We start from the raw sequence: 20,689 nt of genomic DNA, 5'->3' as shown, positions 1-20,689 counted from the left end.
GTGCCCCCCCCCCCGCCCCCCCGCGCCGGTCCCGTCTGTCGCTGTCGCTTCGCCCACGCGCGGCCCGGAGCCGCCCACGCGGGGAGGGCTCTGGGGGCGTTCGGGGAGGGATTTTGGGTTTTTTTTTGGGGAGGGGGGGGTTGGTGAAGCGCCGAGCACCGGGTGGGGGTGGGGGGGGGGGGACTGGGGGAAGGGGTCGGCGTGGGCGGGGGGAGGAGCAGCCCCGCGGGACCGGCGGCGCGCGCGGCAGCGGAGGAGCTGCCTTCGGCCTCAGCCGCCTCTTCCCCGCCGCCCTCTTCCTCTTCTCCCTTCCTCCTCATCCTCCTCCGCTTCATCCCCATCCTCCTCTTCCCCGTCGCCTCCGTCCTCCCTCCGCTTCATCCCCCTCCCCATCTTCATCCCCCTTTTCCTCCCCCTCCTCGCCGTCTCCATCCCCGTCTCCATCCTCCTCTTCCTCCCCCACCTCCCTCCCTCCTCCTCCTCCTCTCCCGATGGGCCCCCCCGGCCCGGCCACGCGGCTCTTGCCCCCCCTCGTTCTGGCGCTCGCAGGTAAAGGGGTGAGGGGGGGCCCGAGGGTTTTTTTTTTTTGGGGGTGGGGGCGGGGGGGACCCTCCAGAATGGGGAGGGGGCGTCTCTGAGGATCCCAAAAAAACAGCGACCATTAACTGGGGGGGGGGGGGGGGGGGGGGCGGGGGAGGGAGAGAGAGCCCGAAATCTGCAGCGAATTTTTTTTTTTTTGGGGGGGGGGGGGGGGCACACGACACTGGGGAGTGGGAGGGGGGGACCCTCAGAGACCCCCCCCCCCAAAACACCAAAGGCATTTGAGTGTTGGGGGGGGGGCACACAGGGACCCCCAACCCAATAGTGGGGACGCTTAAAACTGGGGGGGGGGGGCGGGTCACACGCAGGGACCCCCAGGACCCCAAAATCACGGTGACCTTTTGGACTGGGGGGGGGGGGTTGGGGACACACGGGGACACCCCCAGGACCGCGGCAATGGTGTGGGGGGGGTCTCAGTCCAGGTTCACCGGGGGTCCCCCCCCGCCCCCAGCCGGAATCGGGGGGGACTGCCCGTGGTGGGGGTCCCGCAGGGGTCGCCCGGGGCACCTTCACGGTGGTGGCCTGGCCGCGGGTGGCCGTGGTGGCCTTCGGGGGCTCGGTGACCGTCAACTGCAGCCGCAGCGCCTGCCCGGGGGACAACGCCACGCTGGGGCTCGAGACCCCCCTGCCCGCGACCCCCGGGGCCGGGGGGCTCCGCTGGCAAAGCTTCCGGCTCCGGAACGTGTCCCAGTGGAACCCCGGCCCCGTCACCTGCTCCGGCCGCTGCGGCGACACCGAGGCCAACGCCAGCACCGGCGTCCTCGTCTACCGTGAGTACCGGGGGCGGCGCTGGCGGGGACACCGTGGGGACACCGTGGTGGCACCTGCCGGTCCCCAGAGCTGCCGGAGCGGGTGGAGCTGGAGCCGGTGCCGGCGGTGGCGGTGGGGGACAGCCGGAACGTGACGTGCCGCGTGCTGGAGGTGGCACCGGTGCGGAACCTGACGGTGACGCTGCGGCGCGGCGCCGAAACGCTGCGCACCGAGAGCTTCGGCGACGCCGAGGGCAGCGCCAGCGTGGCCGTGAGCCACCTGCTGACCGCCACCCGCGGTGACCACGGCCAGGACGTCACCTGCCACGCCGAGCTGTCCCTGCGGCCGCACGGGCCCCTGTTCGCCCCGCGCCGCTGTCCCCGTCACGCTCTCGGTGTTCGGTAAAGTGGCCTCGTCCCCGTCCGCGGTGACCTCTCACCCTCCCGGTGACGCCGCGATGCTGTCCTTGGCTCTGGGGACATGTGACACTCCCGGTGACGCCGTGTCCCCCCCCCGCAGCTCTCCCGGAGCCCCCCCAGCTCCAGGCCCCCGCCATCCTCGAGGCCGGCACGGTGGCCAACGCCAGCTGCCGCATCGCCGGCGCCTTCCCGGCCGGGGACATCCGTGTCACCGCCGCGCTGGACCAGGAGCCGCTGAACGTCACCGCGGCGGTGGCCGGCGACACGGTGACGGCCAGCACGGAGCTGTCCCCGCGCAGCCCGGGCCCGCGGGAGCTGAGCTGCACGGCCGCGGTGGCCACGGTGGCACGGACGGCGCGGAGGCAGCTCCACGTTTACCGTAAGGCACCGGGAGGGGGTGGGTGGGTGGGTGGCGGCGGGGGGACCGCGGGGACGCCGAAATCCCCTCGGATCCACCCGCGGGAACGTTCCCGCACAGGATTCCCGGCGCCCGCGCTGGAGCTGAGCCCGGCCCCGGCCGCGGCGGGCAGCGAGGTGACGGTGACTTGCCACGCCGGGGCCACCGAGCCGCCCGCGGCGCGGCTGCAGCTCCGCGATGCGGACGGCGGCGTCCTGGCCGAGGGCCCGCAGCCCCGGCTGCAGCTCCGGTTGGTGGCTCGGCGCGACGACGACGGCCGCGAATTCCGGTGCCGGGCCAGCCTGGCGGTGGGCGACAGCGTGGTGACAAAGGACGCGGACGCGCGGCTCGCGGTGCTCTGTGAGTGTCGCACCTCGCCCGCCCCTCCCGGCATTCCCCGAATCCCGGTTTTTTTTAATTTATTTTATTGTTTTTTTCCCGCCCTCCCTCACCAGATCTTCCCGAAATCCCGGCCAGCGGCTGCCCCGGCAACCGCACGTGGGTGCGGGGCACGCGGGAAGCGCTGTCCTGCCGCGCCACCGGCAACCCCGAGCCCACCGTGGTGTGCGGCCGCGACGGTGTCGCCGTGGCCACCGGCGAGCCCGAGCCGGTGACCCGCTCGCGCGCGGGCACCTACCTGTGCAACGCCACCAACGCGCTGGGGACGCGCAGCCGCCGCGTCACCGTCCGCGTGGAGTGTGAGTGGCACCGGGGACGCCGCCGGGGCGCTGCCGGGTCCCCTCGGTGGCCGCCGAGGTGACCGGGTGGCCTCTGTGTGTGTCCCCCCTTCCCCTCCCCACACAAGATGAGCCCACGCTGTCCGAGTCGGGGTGTCCGGCACGCCGGGTCTGGGTGGAGGGGCAGCGGCGGGAGCTGGAGTGTCGCGCCGACGGGGACCCCCCGCCCAGCACGCGCTGTGCCCGCGACGGTGGCACCCGCGACGGCGGCACTCGCCACGGTGGCATCCAGCACGGCGGGGTCGCCCGCGGCCGCGTGGTCACCCGGGCTGATGGCGGCCGCTACGTGTGCAGGGCCACCAACCGGCACGGGGTGGCCGTGAGGAGCGTCGTTGTCACCGTGGAGTGTGAGTGAGACACCGGCGACGGGAGGGGACACCGGGGTGCGCTGGGCATGGGGGATGTGGCAGGGAGCGGGGTCGGGATGGGACAGGGATGGGACAGGGATCTGGTGGGGACAGGGATGTCACAGGGATGGGACAGGGATGTCACAGGGATCTGGTGGGGATTGGAATGTCACAGGGATTGGGTGGGGACAGGGATGTCACAGGGATCTGGTGGGGATTGGAATGTCACAGGGATCTGATGGGGACAGGGATGTCACAGGGATGGGACAGGAATGTCACAGGGATCTGGTGGGGATTGGAATGTCACAGGGATCAGGTGAGGACAGGGGTGTCACAGGGATGTCACAGGGATCTGGTGGGGATTGGAATGTCACAGGGATCAGGTGAGGACAGGGGTGTCACAGGGATGTCACACGGATCAGGTGGGGACAGGAATGTCACAGGGATCTGGTGGGGACAGGGATGGGACAGGAATGTCACAGGGATCTGGTGGGGACAGAGGTGCCACAGGGATGGGACAGGGATCTGGTGGCGCCAGGAGTGCCACATCCATGCCGGGAATCCCGGAGCCGTGCCGGGATGGGGATGCGGATGGGGCGGAGCCCGGCTGCGCTCGGACCGGTCCCAGCGGTACCGGGGGCGCTCCCGGTGGACCCCGCGAGGGTCAGGGGTGGTCTCACGGGGGGGGGGGGGTCCCCCGGCACCATCACCACCCCCCCTCCCTTCCCCCGCCGCCTCCCCCCGCTTCCAGACCAGCCGAGCCTCGGCGAGCGCGGCTGCCCCGAGCGGCGGCGGTGGCTGGAGGGGACCCCGGCCGAGCTGGGCTGCGCCGCCACCGGGAACCCCCCGCCGCGCGTCACCTGCGCCAAGCTGGGCGACCCCCGCCACCCCGCCAACGCCACCGAGCTGGGCGACAGCCAGGACCCCCCCCGGGCCACCCGCAATGTCACCCGCGCCCACGCGGGCACCTACCGGTGCCGGGCCACCAACGCGCACGGCTCCGCCGTCCGCAACGTCACCGTGGCCGTGGAGTGTGAGTGCGGGCAGCGATTTTGGGGGGAATCCCGCGGCTTTTGGGGCGGTTCTCAGCACCGGCCGCTGTCGCCCCGGCGCAGACGGCCCCCGCCGGTGTCACCCTGCGCGTCCTGCCCTCCGCCAACGTCACCCGCGGCAGCGGCTTCACCGTGGACTGCGGCGCCGAGGGGGTCCCGGCGCCCACCTTCGCCTGGGCGCTGCCCCCCCGCGCCCAACGTGCGCCTGGCCGCCGACAACCGCTCGGTCACGGTCACCGGGGCCACCGCGGCCAACCGGGGCGTTTACACCTGCACGGCGAGCAAACCGGCACGGCCGGCGAGCCGGGAGCGTCGCGGTGCGGGTGGACGGTGAGGTGGCGAACGGGGGCGGGGGTGGGGGGAGAGGCGGTGAGCGGCGGTGCCACCGGTCCCGTCCCGGTGTCACCGGCGCCTCCCGCCCCGCAGAGAGCTGGCTGGTGGCGCTGGCGGCGCTGGGAGCGCTGGGCGCCGTCACCCGCGCTGGGGCTGGCGGTGGCCGGTGGCTACTACCTGAAAACCACGGCGTGCAAGAAGGGCGAGTACAACGTGCGCGACGCCGAGGGCTCCTCCGAGGCCGCGCGCCTGCACCGGCACCGCGACGCCCGCGGCGACGCTTTCGGTATCCAGCTCACGCAGCCGTGAGCGGGAGCGCCGCCGGGGAACCCCGAGCCCGGCCCCAGCCGGTTTTGGGGGCGGTTTTTTGGGGCGGTTTTGGGGTTTGGGAGTGCGAGGGTGCCAAGGGTTCCTCTGGAGGTGCCCGTTGGTACCGGCGCAACGGCACGGAGGGTTTGGGCATCCAGCTCGCTCAGCCGGGACCGGGACCGGGACCGGGACCGGGGCCGAGACTGGGACCGGGACTGGGACGGGACCGGGACTGAGACCGGGATCGGGACCGGGATCGGGACCGGAATTGGGATTGGGACCGGGGATTGGGACCGAGACCGGGATCGGGACTGGGACTGAGACCGGGACCAGGATCGAGACCGGGACTGGGACCGGGACCGGGACCGAGACCGGGACCAGGATCGGGATTGGGACCGGGACTGGGACTGAGACCGGGACCAGGATCGAGACCGGGACTGGGACCGGGACCGGGACTGAGGACCGGGACCGAGACCGGGACCAGGATCGGGATTGGGACCGGGGATCAGGACCGGGACCTGGACCGGGATCGGGACCGAGACCTGGATCGGGGTCGGGACCGAGACTGGGCTCAGGACCGGGACCAAGACCGGGATCAGGACCGGGACAAGGATCGGGACCGGGACCGGGACCAGGACCAGGATCGGAACCGGGACCAAGACCGGGATCAAGATCGGGACTGGGATCGGGACCAAAACCCGGATCAGGATCGGGATCGGGACCAAAACCGGGACCGGGACCATCCCCGTGGGGTCCCCCCCGCCCCACCACAGGGTTTTTTGGGGGGATTTTGGGGGGGGTACAACACCGGCCCGGTGGGGAGGGGATTTTGGGGGGGGGGTCCCCAAAGATCCCCCCCCCCCCCTCCCCCGGCTCATTCCCGAGGGGATTTTGGGGCGATTTTAGGGATTTGGGAGCACTCAGGGCTGGGTGTTCCGGGGGGGCCCCCGGAGCGACCCCCAATAAACGATCCCGCTGTCGGGGGGTGTCACCCCCCCCCCCCGCCTGTCCCCCAAACTCTGTCCCAGGACCCCCGTCCTTGTCCCCCGATGTCACCGAGCCCCCCCCACCCCTAATTAGTCACTCATTAATGAGCCAGCGCTCGTTATCCCGAATCCAGAACCCCGGGAATTTTTTTTTTTTTTTGGGGGGGGGGGTCGGGGTCGCCCCCCGAGCTCAGTGGGGTTTGGGGGTGTCCACAGCGGTTTGGGGGTACCCCAGGGGCTCAGTGGGGTTTGGGGGTGCCCCCTCGGGTTCGGGGGGGGTTTGGGGGTGCCCCTCTCGGGTTTGGGGGTACCCAGGCTCTCAGTGGGGTTTGGGGGTGTCCCTCTCAGGTTTTGGGGTACCCAGGCTCTCAGTGGGGTTCGGGGGTGTCCCCAGGGGTTCGGGGGGGTTTGGGGGGTGTCCCCAGGGGTTCGGGGGGGTTTGGGGGTGCCCCTCTCGGGTTTGGGGGTACCCAGGCTCTCAGTGGGTTCGGGGGCGTCCCCAGGGGTTCGGGGGGGGTATAGGGGTGTCCCTCGGGTCTCAGTGAAGTTTGGGGGGTGTCCCCAGGGTCTCAGTGGGGTTTGGGGGGCGCCCCCCACTCTCAGTGGGGTTTGGGGGTGTCCCTCTCAGGTTTTGGGGTACCCAGGCACTCAGTGGGGTTCGGGGGTTCCCCAGGGTCTCAGTGGGGTTCGGGGGTGTCCCCAGGGGTTCGGGGGGGTTTGGGGGTGTCCCTCTCGGGTTTGGGGGGGTCCCAGGGTCTCAGTGGGGTTCGGGGGCGCCCCCAGGGGTTCGGGGGGGTATAGGGGTGTCCCTCGGGTCTCAGTGAAGTTTGGGGGTGTCCCCAGGGTCTCAGTGGGGTTTGGGGGCGCCCCCCACTCTCAGTGGGGTTTGGGGGTGTTCCTCTCAGGTTTTGGGGTACCCAGGCTCTCAGTGGGGTTCGGGGGGTGCCCCCTCGGCTCCGGGGGCGCCCCCCACTCTCAGTGGGTTCGGGGGTGTCTCCAGGGGTTCGGGGGCGGTTTGGGGGGTGCCCTCAGGGGTCCGGGGGGCTCCGGGGGCGCCCCGCACTCTCAGTGGGGTTTGGGGACGTGCCCGTCCACGTAGAAGTTGCGGGTGCGCTGGGGCAGGGCGATGCGCGCCCCCTCCAGCGCGGGGCCCAGGCGCAGCTGGCAGCCCAGCCCGCGAGTTCTCGCGCAGCAGCGGCGCCTGGTCCAGCAGATCCTCCTCCCTGCGGGCACGGCACGGGCTACCGGGGCTCCCGGGGCTACCGGGGCTCCCGGGGGGCTCCCGGGGTTACCGGGGGGGGGGTTTGGGGGGTGCCGTTACCGCTCGTCCGGCGCCGGGAGCTGCCCCAGGTGCGGCTCGCTGATGTAAACGTGGCAGGTGGAACAGGCCAGGGAGGCCTCGCAGGCGCCTGAGGGAGCCGGGAGAGCCGGTAAAACCGGGAACGGCCCGGGAAAACCGGGAATGGCCCGGGAACCACCGGAATGGCACACCGGGAAAACCGGGGAATGGCCCGGGAAAACCGGGAATGGCCCGGGAACACCGGGAATGGCCCGGGAAAACCGGGAATGGCCCGGGAACACCGGGATAGCACACCGGGAATGGCCCGGTAAAACCGGGAACGGCCAGGGAACACCGGGAACGGCCCGGGAAAACCGGGAACGGCCCGGGAACACCGGGATGGCACACGGGAATGGCCCGGGAACACCGGGATAGCCCCCGGGAATGGCCAGGGAACAACAGGAACGGCCCGGGAATGGCCAGGGAACACCGGGAACGGCCCGGGAACACCGGGAATGGCCCGGAACACCGGGAACAACGGAACGGCCCGGTACAACCGGGATAGCCCCCCCGGAATGGCCCGGGAGGGAACACCGGGAACGCCTCGGTAAAAACGGGGACAGCCCCCCGGGAACGGCCAGGGAACACCGGGAACGGCCTGGGAACACCGGGAACGGCCCGGTAAAACCAGGAACGCCCCAGTGAAACCGGGATAGCCCCTCCGGAATGGCCCGGTAGCCCCGCGACAGCGCCGGGAGCCGCCGTTAGCACCGGGAACGCCCCCCGGGAACGCCCCGGGACAGCCCCAGTAACACCGGAACAGCCCCGGGAAGGCCCCGGTAACACCGGAACAGCCCCCCGGGAGCTGCCGTTAGCCCCGGTAACACCGGGAGACCCCCTGGAAGCGCTGTCAGCACCGAACCCCCCCCCAGAACCGCCGCGGGACCCCCCCTATCAGTACCGGGAGCCTCCCGGAGCCCCGAGTGCCTTCCCCAGGTCCCGGTCCCAGCCCCCGTTTCCCGGTCCCAGCCCCGTTCCCCGTTCCCAGCCCCGTTCCCCGTTCCCAGCCCCGTTCCCCGTTCCCAGCCCCGTTCCCCGTTCCCAGCCCCGTTCCCGGTCCCAGCCCCGTTCCCGTTCCCGGTCCCGCTCCCGTTCCCGGTCCCGTTCCCCGTTCCCAGCCCCTTTTCCGGTCCCGTTTTCCGTTTCCAGCCCCGTTCCCGGTCCCAGCCCCGTTCCCCGGTCCCGGTGCCGTTTCCCGTTCCCCGTTCCCAGCCCCGCTCCCGGTCCCGCCCCGTTTCCCGTTCCCATCCCCGTTTCCCGTTCCCATCCCCGTTCCCGGTTCCCAGCTCCGCTCCCGGTCCCGGCCCCGTTCCCGGGTCCCAGCCCCGTTCCCGTTCCCGTTCCCCGGTCCCGGTCCCGGTCCCGTTCCCGGTGCCGACCCTCCAGCTCCAGCCCGTGCCGCTGCGCCAGGTGCAGCACGTTGTCGCCGACTCTGCCGCGCACCGGCACTGCCGCCCCTCCCGGTCCACGAACACGACGTTAACCCTGGGGAGAGGGGGCGGGGACACGCCACAGCGGCCTCAGCACCGGACTGCGGCGCCGCCGCCCCGGGAGGGCGTCCCCGGTACTCACACGGCGGCCTCGGGCTCCTCGGCCGCGGCCCCCGCCGCCGCTGAGGCTGCGGGAGACGCCCCGGAGCAGCCGCCCGCGTCACGGAGCCGCCGCTCGCCGCCGCCATGGGCGCCGCCATGTTGGGCGCCCACGTGACCGGCGTCACGTGACCGCCGGCGGAGGGGCGGAGCCGAGCCGGAGTGGAGGCCGGCCGCGAATTTGGGGGAAATTTGGGAATTTTGGGGGAAAATTTTGGGGATTTTGGAGGGAAATTTGAGGGAAATTGGGGGAATTAGAGCTAAATTGGGGAATTTTGGGTGGAAATCGGGGATTTTGTGGGGAAATTGGAGAGAAATTTGGGAATTTTGGGGTGAAATTGGGGGATTTTAGGTGGAAATTTTGGGAATTTTGTGTGGAAATTTGGGAATTTTGGGTGGAAAGTGGGGATTTTGGAGGGAAATTTGGGGGGAAATCCGATTTTGGGTGGAAATTGGGGATTTTGGGTGGAAATTTGGGAATTTTGGGGTGAAATTTGGGAATTTTGGGTGGAAATTGGGGAATTTTGGGTGGAAATTGGGAATTTTGGAGAGAAATTGGAGAGAAATTTGGGAATTTTGGGTGGAAATTGGGGAATTTGGGGGAAAAGTTGGGAATTTTGGGTGGAAATTGGGGATTTTGTGTGGAAATTGGGGAAATTGGAGAGAAATTGGGGAATTTTGGGTGGAAATTTGGGAATTTTGGGTGGAAATTTGGGAATTTTGTGTGGAAATTGGGAATTTGGGGGAAATTTGGGAATTTTGGGTGGAAATTGGGGAAATTGGAGAGAAATTGGGGGATTTTGGGTGGAAATTTAGAATTTTGGATGGAAATTGGGGATTTTGGGTGGAAATTTGGGATTTTGGGGGAAAAGTTGGGAATTTTGGAGGGTAAATTGGGGATTTTGGGTGGAAATTAGGGAAACTGGATAATTTTGGGGGAAATTGGGGAATTTTGGAGGGAAATTTGGGAATTTTTGGGTGAAAATTGGGGAATTTTGGGTGGAAATTTGGGAATTTTGGGTGGAAATTGGGGAATTTTGGGTGGAAATTTGGGAATTTTGGGTGGAAATTGGGGAATTTTGGGTGGAAATTTGGGGAATTTTGGGTGGAAATTTGGGAATTTTGTGTGGAAATTGGGGAATTTGGGGGTAAATTGGGAATTTTGTGTGGAAATTTGGGAGTTTTGGGGGAAAATTGGGGATTTTGGGTGGAAATTGGGGAATTTTGGAGGGAAATTTGGGGATTTTTTTGGTGGAAATTTGGGAATTTTGAGTGGAAATTTGGGAATTTTGGTGGAAATTTGGGAATTTTGGGTGGAAATTTGGGAATTTTGTGTGGAAATTTGGGAATTTTGGGGGAAATTTGGGAATTTTGGGTGGAAATTGGGGAATTTTGGAGGGAAATTGGGAATTTTGGGTGGAAATTTGGGAATTTTGGGGGGAAATTTGGGGACGGCAGAACCCCCCGAACGAGGGCGCAGCAGAAATAACGAAACGACACCGAAATAACCCCAAAAAAAACCCCAAAAAAACCCAAAATAAAAAGGGTGAGGGGGTAGAGCTATAAATAGAATTTTATTTTTTTTTTTGGGGGGTGGGGGCGAATCCCCCCTTACAGCAAAACCAGGCAATAAAAACAGGGAAAAACCCCAAATCCCAAAAAAAAAAAACCCTAAAAACAAAAGAGAAAAAAAGGAAGATTTGGTCGATTTAAAAAATAAAAGGTGGATTCAAGGAAAAAGGTGGATTTTAGCCCAAAAATAAAGAGTCAAACGGCTCCAGTTGGTAAAAAAAGGGGAAAATTTAAAAAAAAATAGCGAAAAAAACACCCAGGAAATGTTTAAAGAGAGGGATTGGACCCAAAAAAAAAAGGGGGAAATTCAAATAAAGGGGGAGAAACCCCAAAAAATGGGAAAGCTCAAAAAAGGGGAGAATTCAGCCCCAAAAAAGGAAAAAAAAAAACCCAAAAAAGGGAGAGAACATCCCCAAAAAATTAAAAAACCCCAAAAAAAGGGGGAGAATTCATCCCAAAAAAAAGGAAAATCTCAAAAAAAGGGGAGAAACCCCAAAAAAATGAAGAAACACCAAAAAAAAATGGGGAGAATTTACCCAAAAAAATGGAAAAAAAACCCAAAAAAATCACCCCAAAAAATTAATAAACCCCAAAAATGGGGAGAAATCACCCCAAAAAAATGGAAAAAAAAACCAAAAAGGGGAGAAATCACCCAAAAAATGGAAAATCCCCCCCAAAAAAGGGGGAGAAACCCCAAAAAATGGGAAAAACCCAAAAATGGAGAAAATCCCCCCAAAAATTAAAAAAAAAAAACAAAAAAGGGGGAGAAATCACCCCAAAAAAGGAAAAAAAAAAACCAAAAAATGAGAGAATTCACCCCCCAAAAAATGGAAAAAAAACCCAAAAAAAAGATAATTCACCCCAAAAAATGAAATCCCAAAAATGGGGAGAAATCACCCCAAAAAAAAGGAAAAAAACCCCAAAAAATGAGAGAATTCACCCCAAAAAAAGAGGAAAAAAAAAATGAGAGAATTTTTCCCCCCTAAAAAAATGGAAAAAACCCCAAAAAAAAGAGAATTCACCCCAAAAAATGAAGAAACCCCAAAAATGGAGAAAATCCCCCCAAAAACCACCCCAAACCTGGATCCCCCTCCAAAAAAAAAAACCCAAAAGTGGAAAAAAAATTGAATTTTTCCCCTCAAAAAAAAGGTTGGGGAGCCCTGAAATCCAAAAATTTAACAAAAAAACCAAAAAAAAAAACCCAAAATTTTGGGAATTTTCCCCAAATCTTTCAAGGGGGGGAGGGGTGGAAAGCTGAAAATCCTAAAATTGGTTCAAAAAAATTTAAAAAAACCCCAAAAATAAAACCAAAATTCCCCAAAAAAAGGGATTAAAACATTAAAAAAAAAAAAAAAGAAAAATAAAAATAAAAGCAGGGTTTGGTCAGGAGTTTTGGGGTTTTTTAGTTTTGGTTTTTTTGAGATTTTTGGGGGGATTTTTGGGGTTTTTTGGGGATTTTTTGGGGTTTTTTTTGTTTGTTTTTTTGGGGGGATTTTTGGGGTTTTTTGGGTTTTTTTTTTTGGGGTTTTTTGGGGTTTTTTTGGGGGTTTTTTTGGGGTTTTTTGGGGTTTTTTTTTGGGTTTTTTTGGGGCTTTTTTGAGGTTTTTTTGAGGGTTTATTGGGGTTTTTTTGGGGTTTTTTGGAGGTTTTTTTTTTGGGTTTCTTTGGGATTTTTTGAGGGGTGTTTTTTGGAGTTTCTTTTGGGGTTTCTTCTGGATTTTTTTGGGTTTTTTGGGATTTCTTGGGTATATTTCGAAGATCATTTTCCTTTATTTTTTTCCATTTCTTTAGTAATTTTTAAAAATTTATTTATTCTTTTTCCCCTTTTTTCCCTTTTTTTCCCTTTTTTTTCCCCTTTTTTTCCCTTTTTTTCCCCCTTTTTTCCCCTTTTTTTCCTCTTTTTTCCCCCTTTTTCCCCCTCTTTTTCCCCTTTTTTTCCCCTTTTTCCCCTTTTTTTTCCCCCCTTTTTTTCCTTTTCCCCCCTTTTTCCCCTTTTTTCCCCTTTTTTTTCCCCCTTTTTTTTTTTTTTCTCCTCTCAACCTCATTTTTTTTTATTAATTCATTTCTTTATTTTTCTTTAAAACATTTCCCCCCACTAAAATCTCCTTTTCCTCTTCAGGCGGGCGTGGGCGCAGTGACCCCCCAGCCCCTGCGAGTGCAGGGTCTTTTGGGGGGAGATTATGGGGTTTTTTGGGGGTTTTTTGGGTTTTTTTGGGGGGTTTTTTTGGGTTTTCTTGGGGTTTTTTTGGGGTTTTTTTGGGTTTCTTTTGGGATTTTTTGGGGGGTGTTTTTTGGAGTTTCTTTTGGGGTTTCTTCTGGGATTTTTTTGGGTTTTTTGGGATTTCTTGGGTATATTTTCGGAGATCATTTTCCTTTATTTTTTTCCATTTCTTTAGTAATTTTTTAAAATTTATTTATTCTTTTTCCCCTTTTTTTCCCCTTTTTTTCCCCTTTTTCCCTCTTTTTTCCCCCCTTTTTTCCCCTTTTTCCCCCTTTTTTCCCCCCTTTTTTCCCCTTTTTTTCCCCTTTTTTTTCCATTTTCTCCTTTCAACCTCAATTTTTCTTTATTAATTCATTTCTTTATTTTTCTTTAAAACATTTCCCCCCCACTAAAATCTCCTTTTCCTCTTCAGGCGGGCGTGGGCGCAGTGACCCCCCAGCCCCTGCGAGTGCAGGGTCTTTTGGGGGAGATTATGGGGTTTTTTGGGGTTTTTTTGGGGTTTTTTTGGGGTTTTTTTGGGGGTTTTTTTGGGTTTTCTTGGGGTTTTTTTTGGGTTTTTTTTGGGTTTCTTTTGGGATTTTTTGGGGGGTGTTTTTTGGAGTTTCTTTTGGGGTTTCTTCTGGGATTTTTTTGGGTTTTTTGGGATTTCTTGGGTATATTTTCGAAGATCATTTTCCTTTATTTTTTTCCATTTCTTTAGTAATTTTTAAAAATTTATTTATTCTTTTTCCCCTTTTTTTCCCCTTTTTTTCCCCTTTTTCCCTCTTTTTCTCCTTTTTTTCCCCTTTTTTTTCCCCTTTTTTCCCCTTTTTTCCCCTTTTTCCCCCCTTTTTTTCCCCCTTTTTTTCCCCTTTTTTCCCCTTTTTTTCCCTTTTTTTTTCCCTTTTTTCCCCCCTTTTTTCCCTTTTCCCCCCCTTTTTTTCCCTTTTTTTCCCTTTTTTTCACTTTTTTTCCCCCTTTTCCCCCCTTTTCCCCCCCCTTTTTTTTTTTCTCCTTTCAACCTCTTTTTTTTTTATTAATTCATTTCTTTATTTTTCTTTAAAACATTTCCCCCCACTAAAATCTCCTTTTCCTCTTCGGGCGGGCGTGGGCGCAGTGACCCCCCAGCCCCTGCGAGTGCAGGGTCTTTTGGGGGGAGATTATGGGGTTTTTTGGGGTTTTTTTGGGTTTTTTATTGGGGGTTTTTTGGGGTTTTTTTGGGGTTTTTTGGGTTTTCTTGAGTTTTTTTTGGGGTTTTTTTGGGTTTCTTTTGGGTTTTTTTTTTGTTTTTTTGGGGGATTTTGGGTTTCTTCTGGGATTTTTTTGGGTTTTTTGGGATTTCTTGGTGGGTATATTTTGAAGATCATTTTCCTTTATTTTTTTCCATTTCTTTAGTAAATTTTTTAAAATTTATTCTTTTTTCCCTTTTTCCCCCCTTTTTCCCCTTTTTTTCACCTTTTTTCCCCTTTTTTTTTTCCCTTTTCCCCCCCTTTTTTTCCCCCTATTTCTCCTTTTTTTTTCCCCTTTTTTTTCCCCTTTTTTTCCCCTTTTTTCCCCTTTTTTTCCCCTTTTTCCCCCCTTTTTTTCCCCCTTTTTTCCCCTTTTTTTCCCTTTTTTTTTCCCTTTTTCCCCCTTTTTTTCCCTTTTTCCCCTTTTTTTCACTTTTTTTTCCCCTTTTTTCCCCCTTTTCCCCCCTTTTTTTTTTCTCCTTTCAACCTCTTTTTTTTTTATTAATTCATTTCTTTATTTTTCTTTAAACATTTCCCCCCACTAAAATCTCCTTTTCCTCTTCAGGCGGGCGTGGCGCAGTGACCCCCCAGCCCCTGCGAGTGCAGGGTCTTTTGGGGGAGATTATGGGGTTTTTTGGGGGTTTTTTGGGGTTTTTTTGGGGGTTTTTTGGGGGGTTTTTAGGGTTTTTTTGCGGTATTTTTGGGTTTTTTTGCGGTTTTTTTGGGGAGATTTTGGGATTTTTTTTAGTGTTTCTTGGGATTTTTTGGGTTTTTTTTGGGGTTTCTTGGGATTTTTTTGGGGGTTTTTTTGGGGTTTTTTGGGGTTTTTTTGGGGTCTTTTGGGGGGAGATTATGGGGTTTTTTGGGGGTTTTTTGGGGTTTTTTGGGGGTTTTTTGGGGTTTTTTTGGGTTTTTTTGGGTTTTTTTTTGGGATTTCTTTGGGGTATTTTTCTGAAAATCATTTTCCTTTTTTTTTTTCCATTTTCTCCTCTCAAACCTCATTTTTTTTTTATCAATTCATTTCTTTATTTTTCTTTAAAACATTTCCCCCCACTAAAATCTCCTTTTCCTCTTCAGGCGGGCGTGGGCGCAGTGACCCCCCAGCCCCTGCGAGTGCTGCCCCACGTCGGAGCCCTCGGGGCTGGGCTCGGGCTCGGGCAGCAGCTGCGAGAATCCCCTCTTGTGCCGCCCCCGCGGGCTCTGCAACGCAACCGGGGGCACTCCACCTTTCTGGGGCTTTTTTTGGGGTTTTTTGGGTTTTTTTTGGGGTTTTTTTTGGGGTTTTTTGTACCTTGGGGTGAGAGGTTCGGCGGCGCCAAGGCGAGGATGGAGTCGGAGCTCGGGGGGGGACGGCGACGGCCTGGGGGGGAAAGAGAGAAAGGGAAGGGGTTTGGGGGGGTTTAGGGGATTTTTGGGGGGGTTTAGGGGTTTTGGGGGGATTTAGGGGGGTTTAGGGGATTTTTGGGGGGCGTTTTAGGGGATTTTTGGGGATTTTTGGGGGGTTTTAGGGGATTTTTGGGGGGATTTAGGGGGTTTTTGGGGGATTTAGAGGGGTTTTAGGGGATTTTTGGGGGGATTTAGGGGATTTTTGGGGGGTTTTAGGGGATTTTTGGGGGGATTTAGGGGGGTTTAGGGGATTTTGGGGGCGGTTTAGGGGGGTTTTAGGGGATTTTTGGGGGGATTTAGGGGATTTTTGGGGGGATTTAGGGGGGTTTTAGGGGATTTTTGGGGGGGTTTAGGGGATTTTTTAGGGGATTTAGGGGGGTTTAGGGGATTTTTGGGGGGATTTAGGGGGGTTGGGGGGGATTTTAGGGGGGTTTTAGGGATTTTTGTGGGGATTTAGGGGATTTTTGTGGGGTTTAGGGGATTTTTGGGGGGATTTAGGGGATTTTTGGGGGGGTTTAGGGATTTTTGGGGGATTTAGGCGGGTTTTAGGGGATTTTTGGGGATTTAGGGGATTTTTGGGGGGGTTTAGGGGATTTTGGGGGGATTTAGGGGGTTTTAGGGGATTTTTGGGGGATTTAGGGGATTTTGGGGGGGGTTAGGGGGGATTTAGGGATTTTTGGGGGGGATTTAGGGGGGTTTTAGGGGATTTTTGGGGGGGTTTAGGGGATTTTTGGGGGGATTTAGGGGGGTTTTAGGGGATTTTTGGGGGGGTTTAGGGGATTTTGGGGGGATTTAGGGGGTTTTAGGGGATTTTTGGGGGGATTTTTGGGGGGATTTAGGGGATTTTTGGGGGGATTTAGGGGGGTTTAGGGGATTTTTGGGGGGATTTAGGGATATTTGGGGGGATTTAGGGGGGTTTTAGGGATTTTTGGGGGGGATTTAGGGGATTTTTGGGGGGGATTTAGAGGGGTTTTAGGGATTTTTTGGGGGTATTTAGGGGGTTTTAGGGATTTTTGGGGGGTTTTAGGGGATTTTTGGGGGGATTTAGGGGGTTTAGGGGATTTTTGGAGGATTTAGGGGGGTGTTTGGGGGGATTTTTGGGGGATTCAGGGGGGGTTAGGGGATTTTTGGGGGATTTAGGGGGGTTTAGGGGGATTTTTAGGGGGATTTAGGCGGGTTTAAGGGATTTTGGGGGGGATTTAGGGATTTTTGGGGGGATTTTTTGGGGGGGGTTAGGGGGGTTTAGGGGATTTTTGGGGGGTTTTAGGGGATTTAAAGGGGTTTTGAAGGGATTTTTAGGGGGTTTTAAGGGCTTTGAAGGGATTTTGGGGGTTTTTAGAGGGAATTTAAGGGGGTTTTAAGTGATTTTAGGGGTTGGAAAGAATTTTGGGGGTTTTAAAAAGGGTTTTTAAAAGGGTTTTGAGGAAATTGGAAGAGATTTTTGGGGGGTTTTAGGGGGTTTTAAAGAGATTTTAAGGGGTTTTAAGGGGATTTTAAGGGGTTTTAAAGAGATTTTAAGAGATTTTAAGGAGATTTTGAGGGCTTTTAAGGAGATTTTAGGGGGTTTTAAGGGGTTTTTTAGCAGATTTTTTTGGGATTGAAGGGAAAGGGGCAGAATTTGGGGCGGGGGTCTCACCTTGCTGAGCCGGCTCTGCTTGAGGCCGGCCTGGAGGCCGCTGGTGAAGCAGGAACTGGGGGATCCTGAGAAAAAGGGGGGCAGCAGGGGGCCCAAACCCCCCCTGTCCAAGCCCGGGGAGGAGACCTGCAAAGGGAAAAAAAAAAACCAAAAATCCCAAATTTCAACCCAAAAAAAAAAAAAAACAAAAAACAAAAAACAAAAATCCCAAATTTCAACCAAAAAAAAAAAAAAAAACAAAAATCCCAAACAAAAAAAACCAAAAAAAACCAAACACACCCAAAAATCCCAAATTTCAACCCAAAAAAAAAAAAAAAAAACACAAAAAAAAATCCCAAATTTCAAAAAAAAAAAAAAAAAAAAACCAAAAATCCCAAATTTCAACAACAAAAAAAAAGCCCCAAAAATCCCAAATTAAAAAAAAAAAATCCCAAATTTCAACCAAAAAAAAAAGAAAAAACCAACAAAAAAACCAACCAAATTTCAAACCCCCCCCAAAAAAAAAACACCCCAAAAATCCCAAATTTCAACCCAAAAAAAAACCCCAAAAATCCCAAATTAAAAAAAAAAGCCTAAATCCCAAATTTCAAAAAAAAACCCAAAAAACCCAAAAATCCCAAATTAAAAAAAAAAAACCACAAAAAACAAAAATCCCAAATTAAAAAAAAAAAAAAATCCCAAATTTCAACCCAAAAAAAAAAACAAACCAAAAATCCCAAATTTAAAACAAAAAAACAAACAAAAATCCCAAATCCAAAAAAAAAAAACCCAACAAAAATCCCAAATTAAAAAAAAAAAAAACCACAAAAACAAATTTCAACCCAAAAAAAAACCAAAAACCCCAAATTTCACCCCAAAATAAATAAAAAATTCAATTTATTTTTACCTTGTGCCTGCCGTGCTCGAGGCCCCCCAGGACGGATCCGCTCTGGGGGAAAATTCGGGATCCCAAATCCTGCCCGGGGGGGGGAAAATCCCCAAATTTTGGAAGGAAAAATGAGGATTTTTTGGGGGGATTTTACTTGAATTTCCATTAATTTCTCCCATTCCCAGGAAAAAATTGAAATTTGGTTTTTTAAAATTTTTTTCCACCTCCCCATTTGAATTTCTATCAAAAAATTGAGATTTTGGGGTTTTTTTAAATTTTTTTTCCACCCCCCCACTTGAATTTCCATTAAAAATTTGAGATTTTGGGGTTTTTTTAAATTTTTTTTTCCACCCCCCACTTGAATTTCCATTAAAAATTTGAGATTTTGGGGTTTTTTTTGGTTTTTTTTTGATTTTGGGTTTTTTTTCTATTTTTTTTCCACCCCCCCCCACTTGAATTTCCATTAAAATTTTGGGGTTTGTTTTATTTTTTTCCCACCCACCACTTGAATTTCCATTAAAAATTGAGATTTTGGGGTTTTTTTTTTATTTTTTCCCACCCCCCTTTGAATTTCCATTAAAAATTTGGGTTTTTTAAAATTTTTTTCCACCTCCCCACTTGAATTTCCATTAAAAAATTTGAGATTTTGGGTTTTTTTTTTTGGTTTTTTTTGGATTTTGGGGTTTTTTCTATTTTTTTTTCCACCCCCCCCACTTGAATTTCCATTAAAAATTTGGGTTTTTTAAAATTTTTTTTCCACCCCCACTTGAATTTCCATTAAAAATTTGAGATTTTGGGTTTTTTTTTTTTGCTTTTTTTGGGGTTTTGGTTTTTTTTTAAATTTTTTTTCCACCCCCCACTTGAATTTCCATTAAAAATTGAGATTTTGGGGTTTTTTTATTTTTTTTTTCCACCTCCCCACCTGAATTTCCATTAAAAAATTGAGATTTTGGGTTTTTTTTTTTGTTTTTTTGTGGTTTTGGGTTTTTTTCTATTTTTTTTCCACCCCCACTTGAATTTCCATTAAAAATTTGAGATTTTGGGGTTTTTTTTTTATTTTTTTCCCACCCCCCCTTTGAATTTCCATTAAAAATTTTGGGGTTTCTTTTATTTTTTTCCCACCCACCACTTGAATTTCCATTAAAAATTTGAGATTTTGGGGGTTTTTTTTTGCCTTTTTTGGGGTTTTAGGGTTTTTTTTGTTCTTTTTTTTCCACCCCCCATTTGAATTTCCATTAAAAAATTTGAGATTTTGGGTTTTTTTTTTGGTTTTTTTTTGGATTTTTGGGGTTTTTTCTATTTTTTTTCCACCCCCCCATTTGAATTTCCATGAAAAATTTGAGATTTTGGGTTTTTTTTTTTTTGTTTTGTTTTTTTTGGAGTTTTGGGGTTTTTTTTTTGTTCTTTTTTTTCCACCCCCCACTTGAATTTCCATTAAAAAAACTGAGATTTTGGGTTTTTTAATTTTTTTTTCCACCCCCCCTTTGAATTTCCATTAAAAAATTGAAATTTTGGGGGTTTTTTTTGGGTTTTTTTTGTGGTTTTGTTTTTTTTTTCTATTTTTTTTCCACCCCCCACTTGAATTTCCATTAAAAATTTGAGATTTTGGGGTTTTTTTTTGCTTTTTTTTGGGTTTTTTGGTTTTTTTTTTATTTTTTCCCACCCCCCACTTGAATTTTCCATTAAAAATTTGAGATTTTGGGTTTTTTTTTTTGTTTTTTTTTCTTTCCCCAGGAGAAGTAAGGACCTAAAAGTGCCCAAAAATTCCCAATTCCCACCCAAATTCCCCTCACCGGGAATTCCGGGGCGAAGGCGTCGGGCGGGGGCGTCCCCAAAACTCCAGAATTCACCTTAAAAGCTTTCCCTGAAAGGGGAAAAAAAGGGGATTGGTAAAAAAGAGGGAAATGGGCAAAAAAAAAAGGGAATTTATGGGAAAAAAGGGGAATTTATGGGAAAAAATGGGAAAAAAAAGGGGAATTTATGGGGAAAAAAAGGGGAATTTATGGGGAAAAATGGGAATTTATGGAAAAAAAGGGGAATTTATGGGGGAAAACCAGATTTTTTTTGTGAAAAAAAGGAAATTTCTGTGAAAAGAGGGAATTTATGGGAAAAAAAAGGGAAATTTCTGGAAAAAAGGGAATTTTATGGAAAAAAGGGGATTTTTTTGGGAAAAAAGGAGAATTTCTGGGAAAAAGGGGAATTTTTGGGGAATAAAAAGGGAAATATCTGGGATAAAAGGGAATTTTATGGAAAAAAAGGAAATTTCTGTGAAAAAAGGGGATTTCTCGGGGAAAAAAGGGAAATTTCTGGGATAAAAGGGAATTTTATGGAAAAAAGGGGAATTTCTGTGAAAAAAAAAGGAAATTTCTGGGGAAAAAGGGGAATTTTATGGAAGAAAAGGGGAATTTATAGGAAAAGAAGGGAAATTCTGTGAAAAAAAAAGGAAATTTCCGGGAAAAAGGGAATTTTATGGAAAAAAAAGGGGAATTTATGGAAGAAAGGGAAATTCTGTGAAAAAAAGGAAAATATCTGGGGGAAAAAAAGGGAAATTCTATGAAAAAAAGGGAAATTTCTGGGGAAAAAAAGGGAATTTTTGGGGAAAAAGGGAAATTTCTGGGGAAAAAGGGGAATTTTTGGGGAAAAAAAAAGGAAATTAATGGGGATAAAAGGGAAATTTCTGGGATAAAAGGGAATTTTATGGAAAAAAAGGGGAATTTATGGGGAAAAAAAGGGAAATTCTGTGAAAAAAAAAAGGAAATTTATGGGGAAAAAAGGGGAATTTCTGGGGATAAAGGGGAATTTTTGGGGAAAAAGGGGAATTTTTGGGGAAAAAAAGAGAAATTTCTGGGATAAAAAGGAATTTTATGGAAAAAAAGGGGAATTTCTGTGAAAAAAAAAGGAAATTTCTGGGGGAAAAGGGGAATTTTTGGGGAAAAAGGG

At 52.6% G+C, this 20,689-nt stretch overlaps 2 protein-coding genes across 2 annotated transcripts; one reads left to right on the top strand and one right to left on the bottom strand.

The window, feature by feature from the left end:
- The first annotated feature begins 217 nt into the window (after positions 1-217).
- Positions 218-5,160, top strand: ICAM5 (intercellular adhesion molecule 5). Its single transcript, XM_053969579.1, is given in 14 exon segments — positions 218-549; positions 1,092-1,370; positions 1,439-1,716; positions 1,718-1,751; positions 1,870-2,148; positions 2,248-2,526; positions 2,622-2,864; positions 2,972-3,250; positions 4,002-4,284; positions 4,368-4,485; positions 4,487-4,585; positions 4,587-4,632; positions 4,729-4,778; positions 4,780-5,160. Coding segments are annotated over 14 exon segments (2,490 nt in total). The 5' UTR covers positions 218-491; the 3' UTR covers positions 4,945-5,160.
- A 1,734-nt stretch (positions 5,161-6,894) lies between these two features.
- Positions 6,895-8,959, bottom strand: FDX2 (ferredoxin 2). The gene is given in 8 exon segments (XM_053969578.1): positions 6,895-7,103; positions 7,105-7,153; positions 7,252-7,339; positions 8,649-8,717; positions 8,720-8,754; positions 8,842-8,873; positions 8,875-8,913; positions 8,915-8,959. Coding segments are annotated over 8 exon segments (465 nt in total). The 3' UTR covers positions 6,895-6,995.
- Between the last annotated feature and the right edge of the window lie 11,730 nt (positions 8,960-20,689).

This window comes from Vidua macroura, unplaced genomic scaffold (genome assembly GCF_024509145.1).
Source record: "Vidua macroura isolate BioBank_ID:100142 unplaced genomic scaffold, ASM2450914v1 whyUn_scaffold_251, whole genome shotgun sequence".
NCBI classification, from domain to species: domain Eukaryota; kingdom Metazoa; phylum Chordata; class Aves; order Passeriformes; family Viduidae; genus Vidua; species Vidua macroura.
The sequence above is the reverse complement of the archived record's forward strand: the minus strand, read 5'-3'. Positions and strand labels throughout refer to the sequence as shown.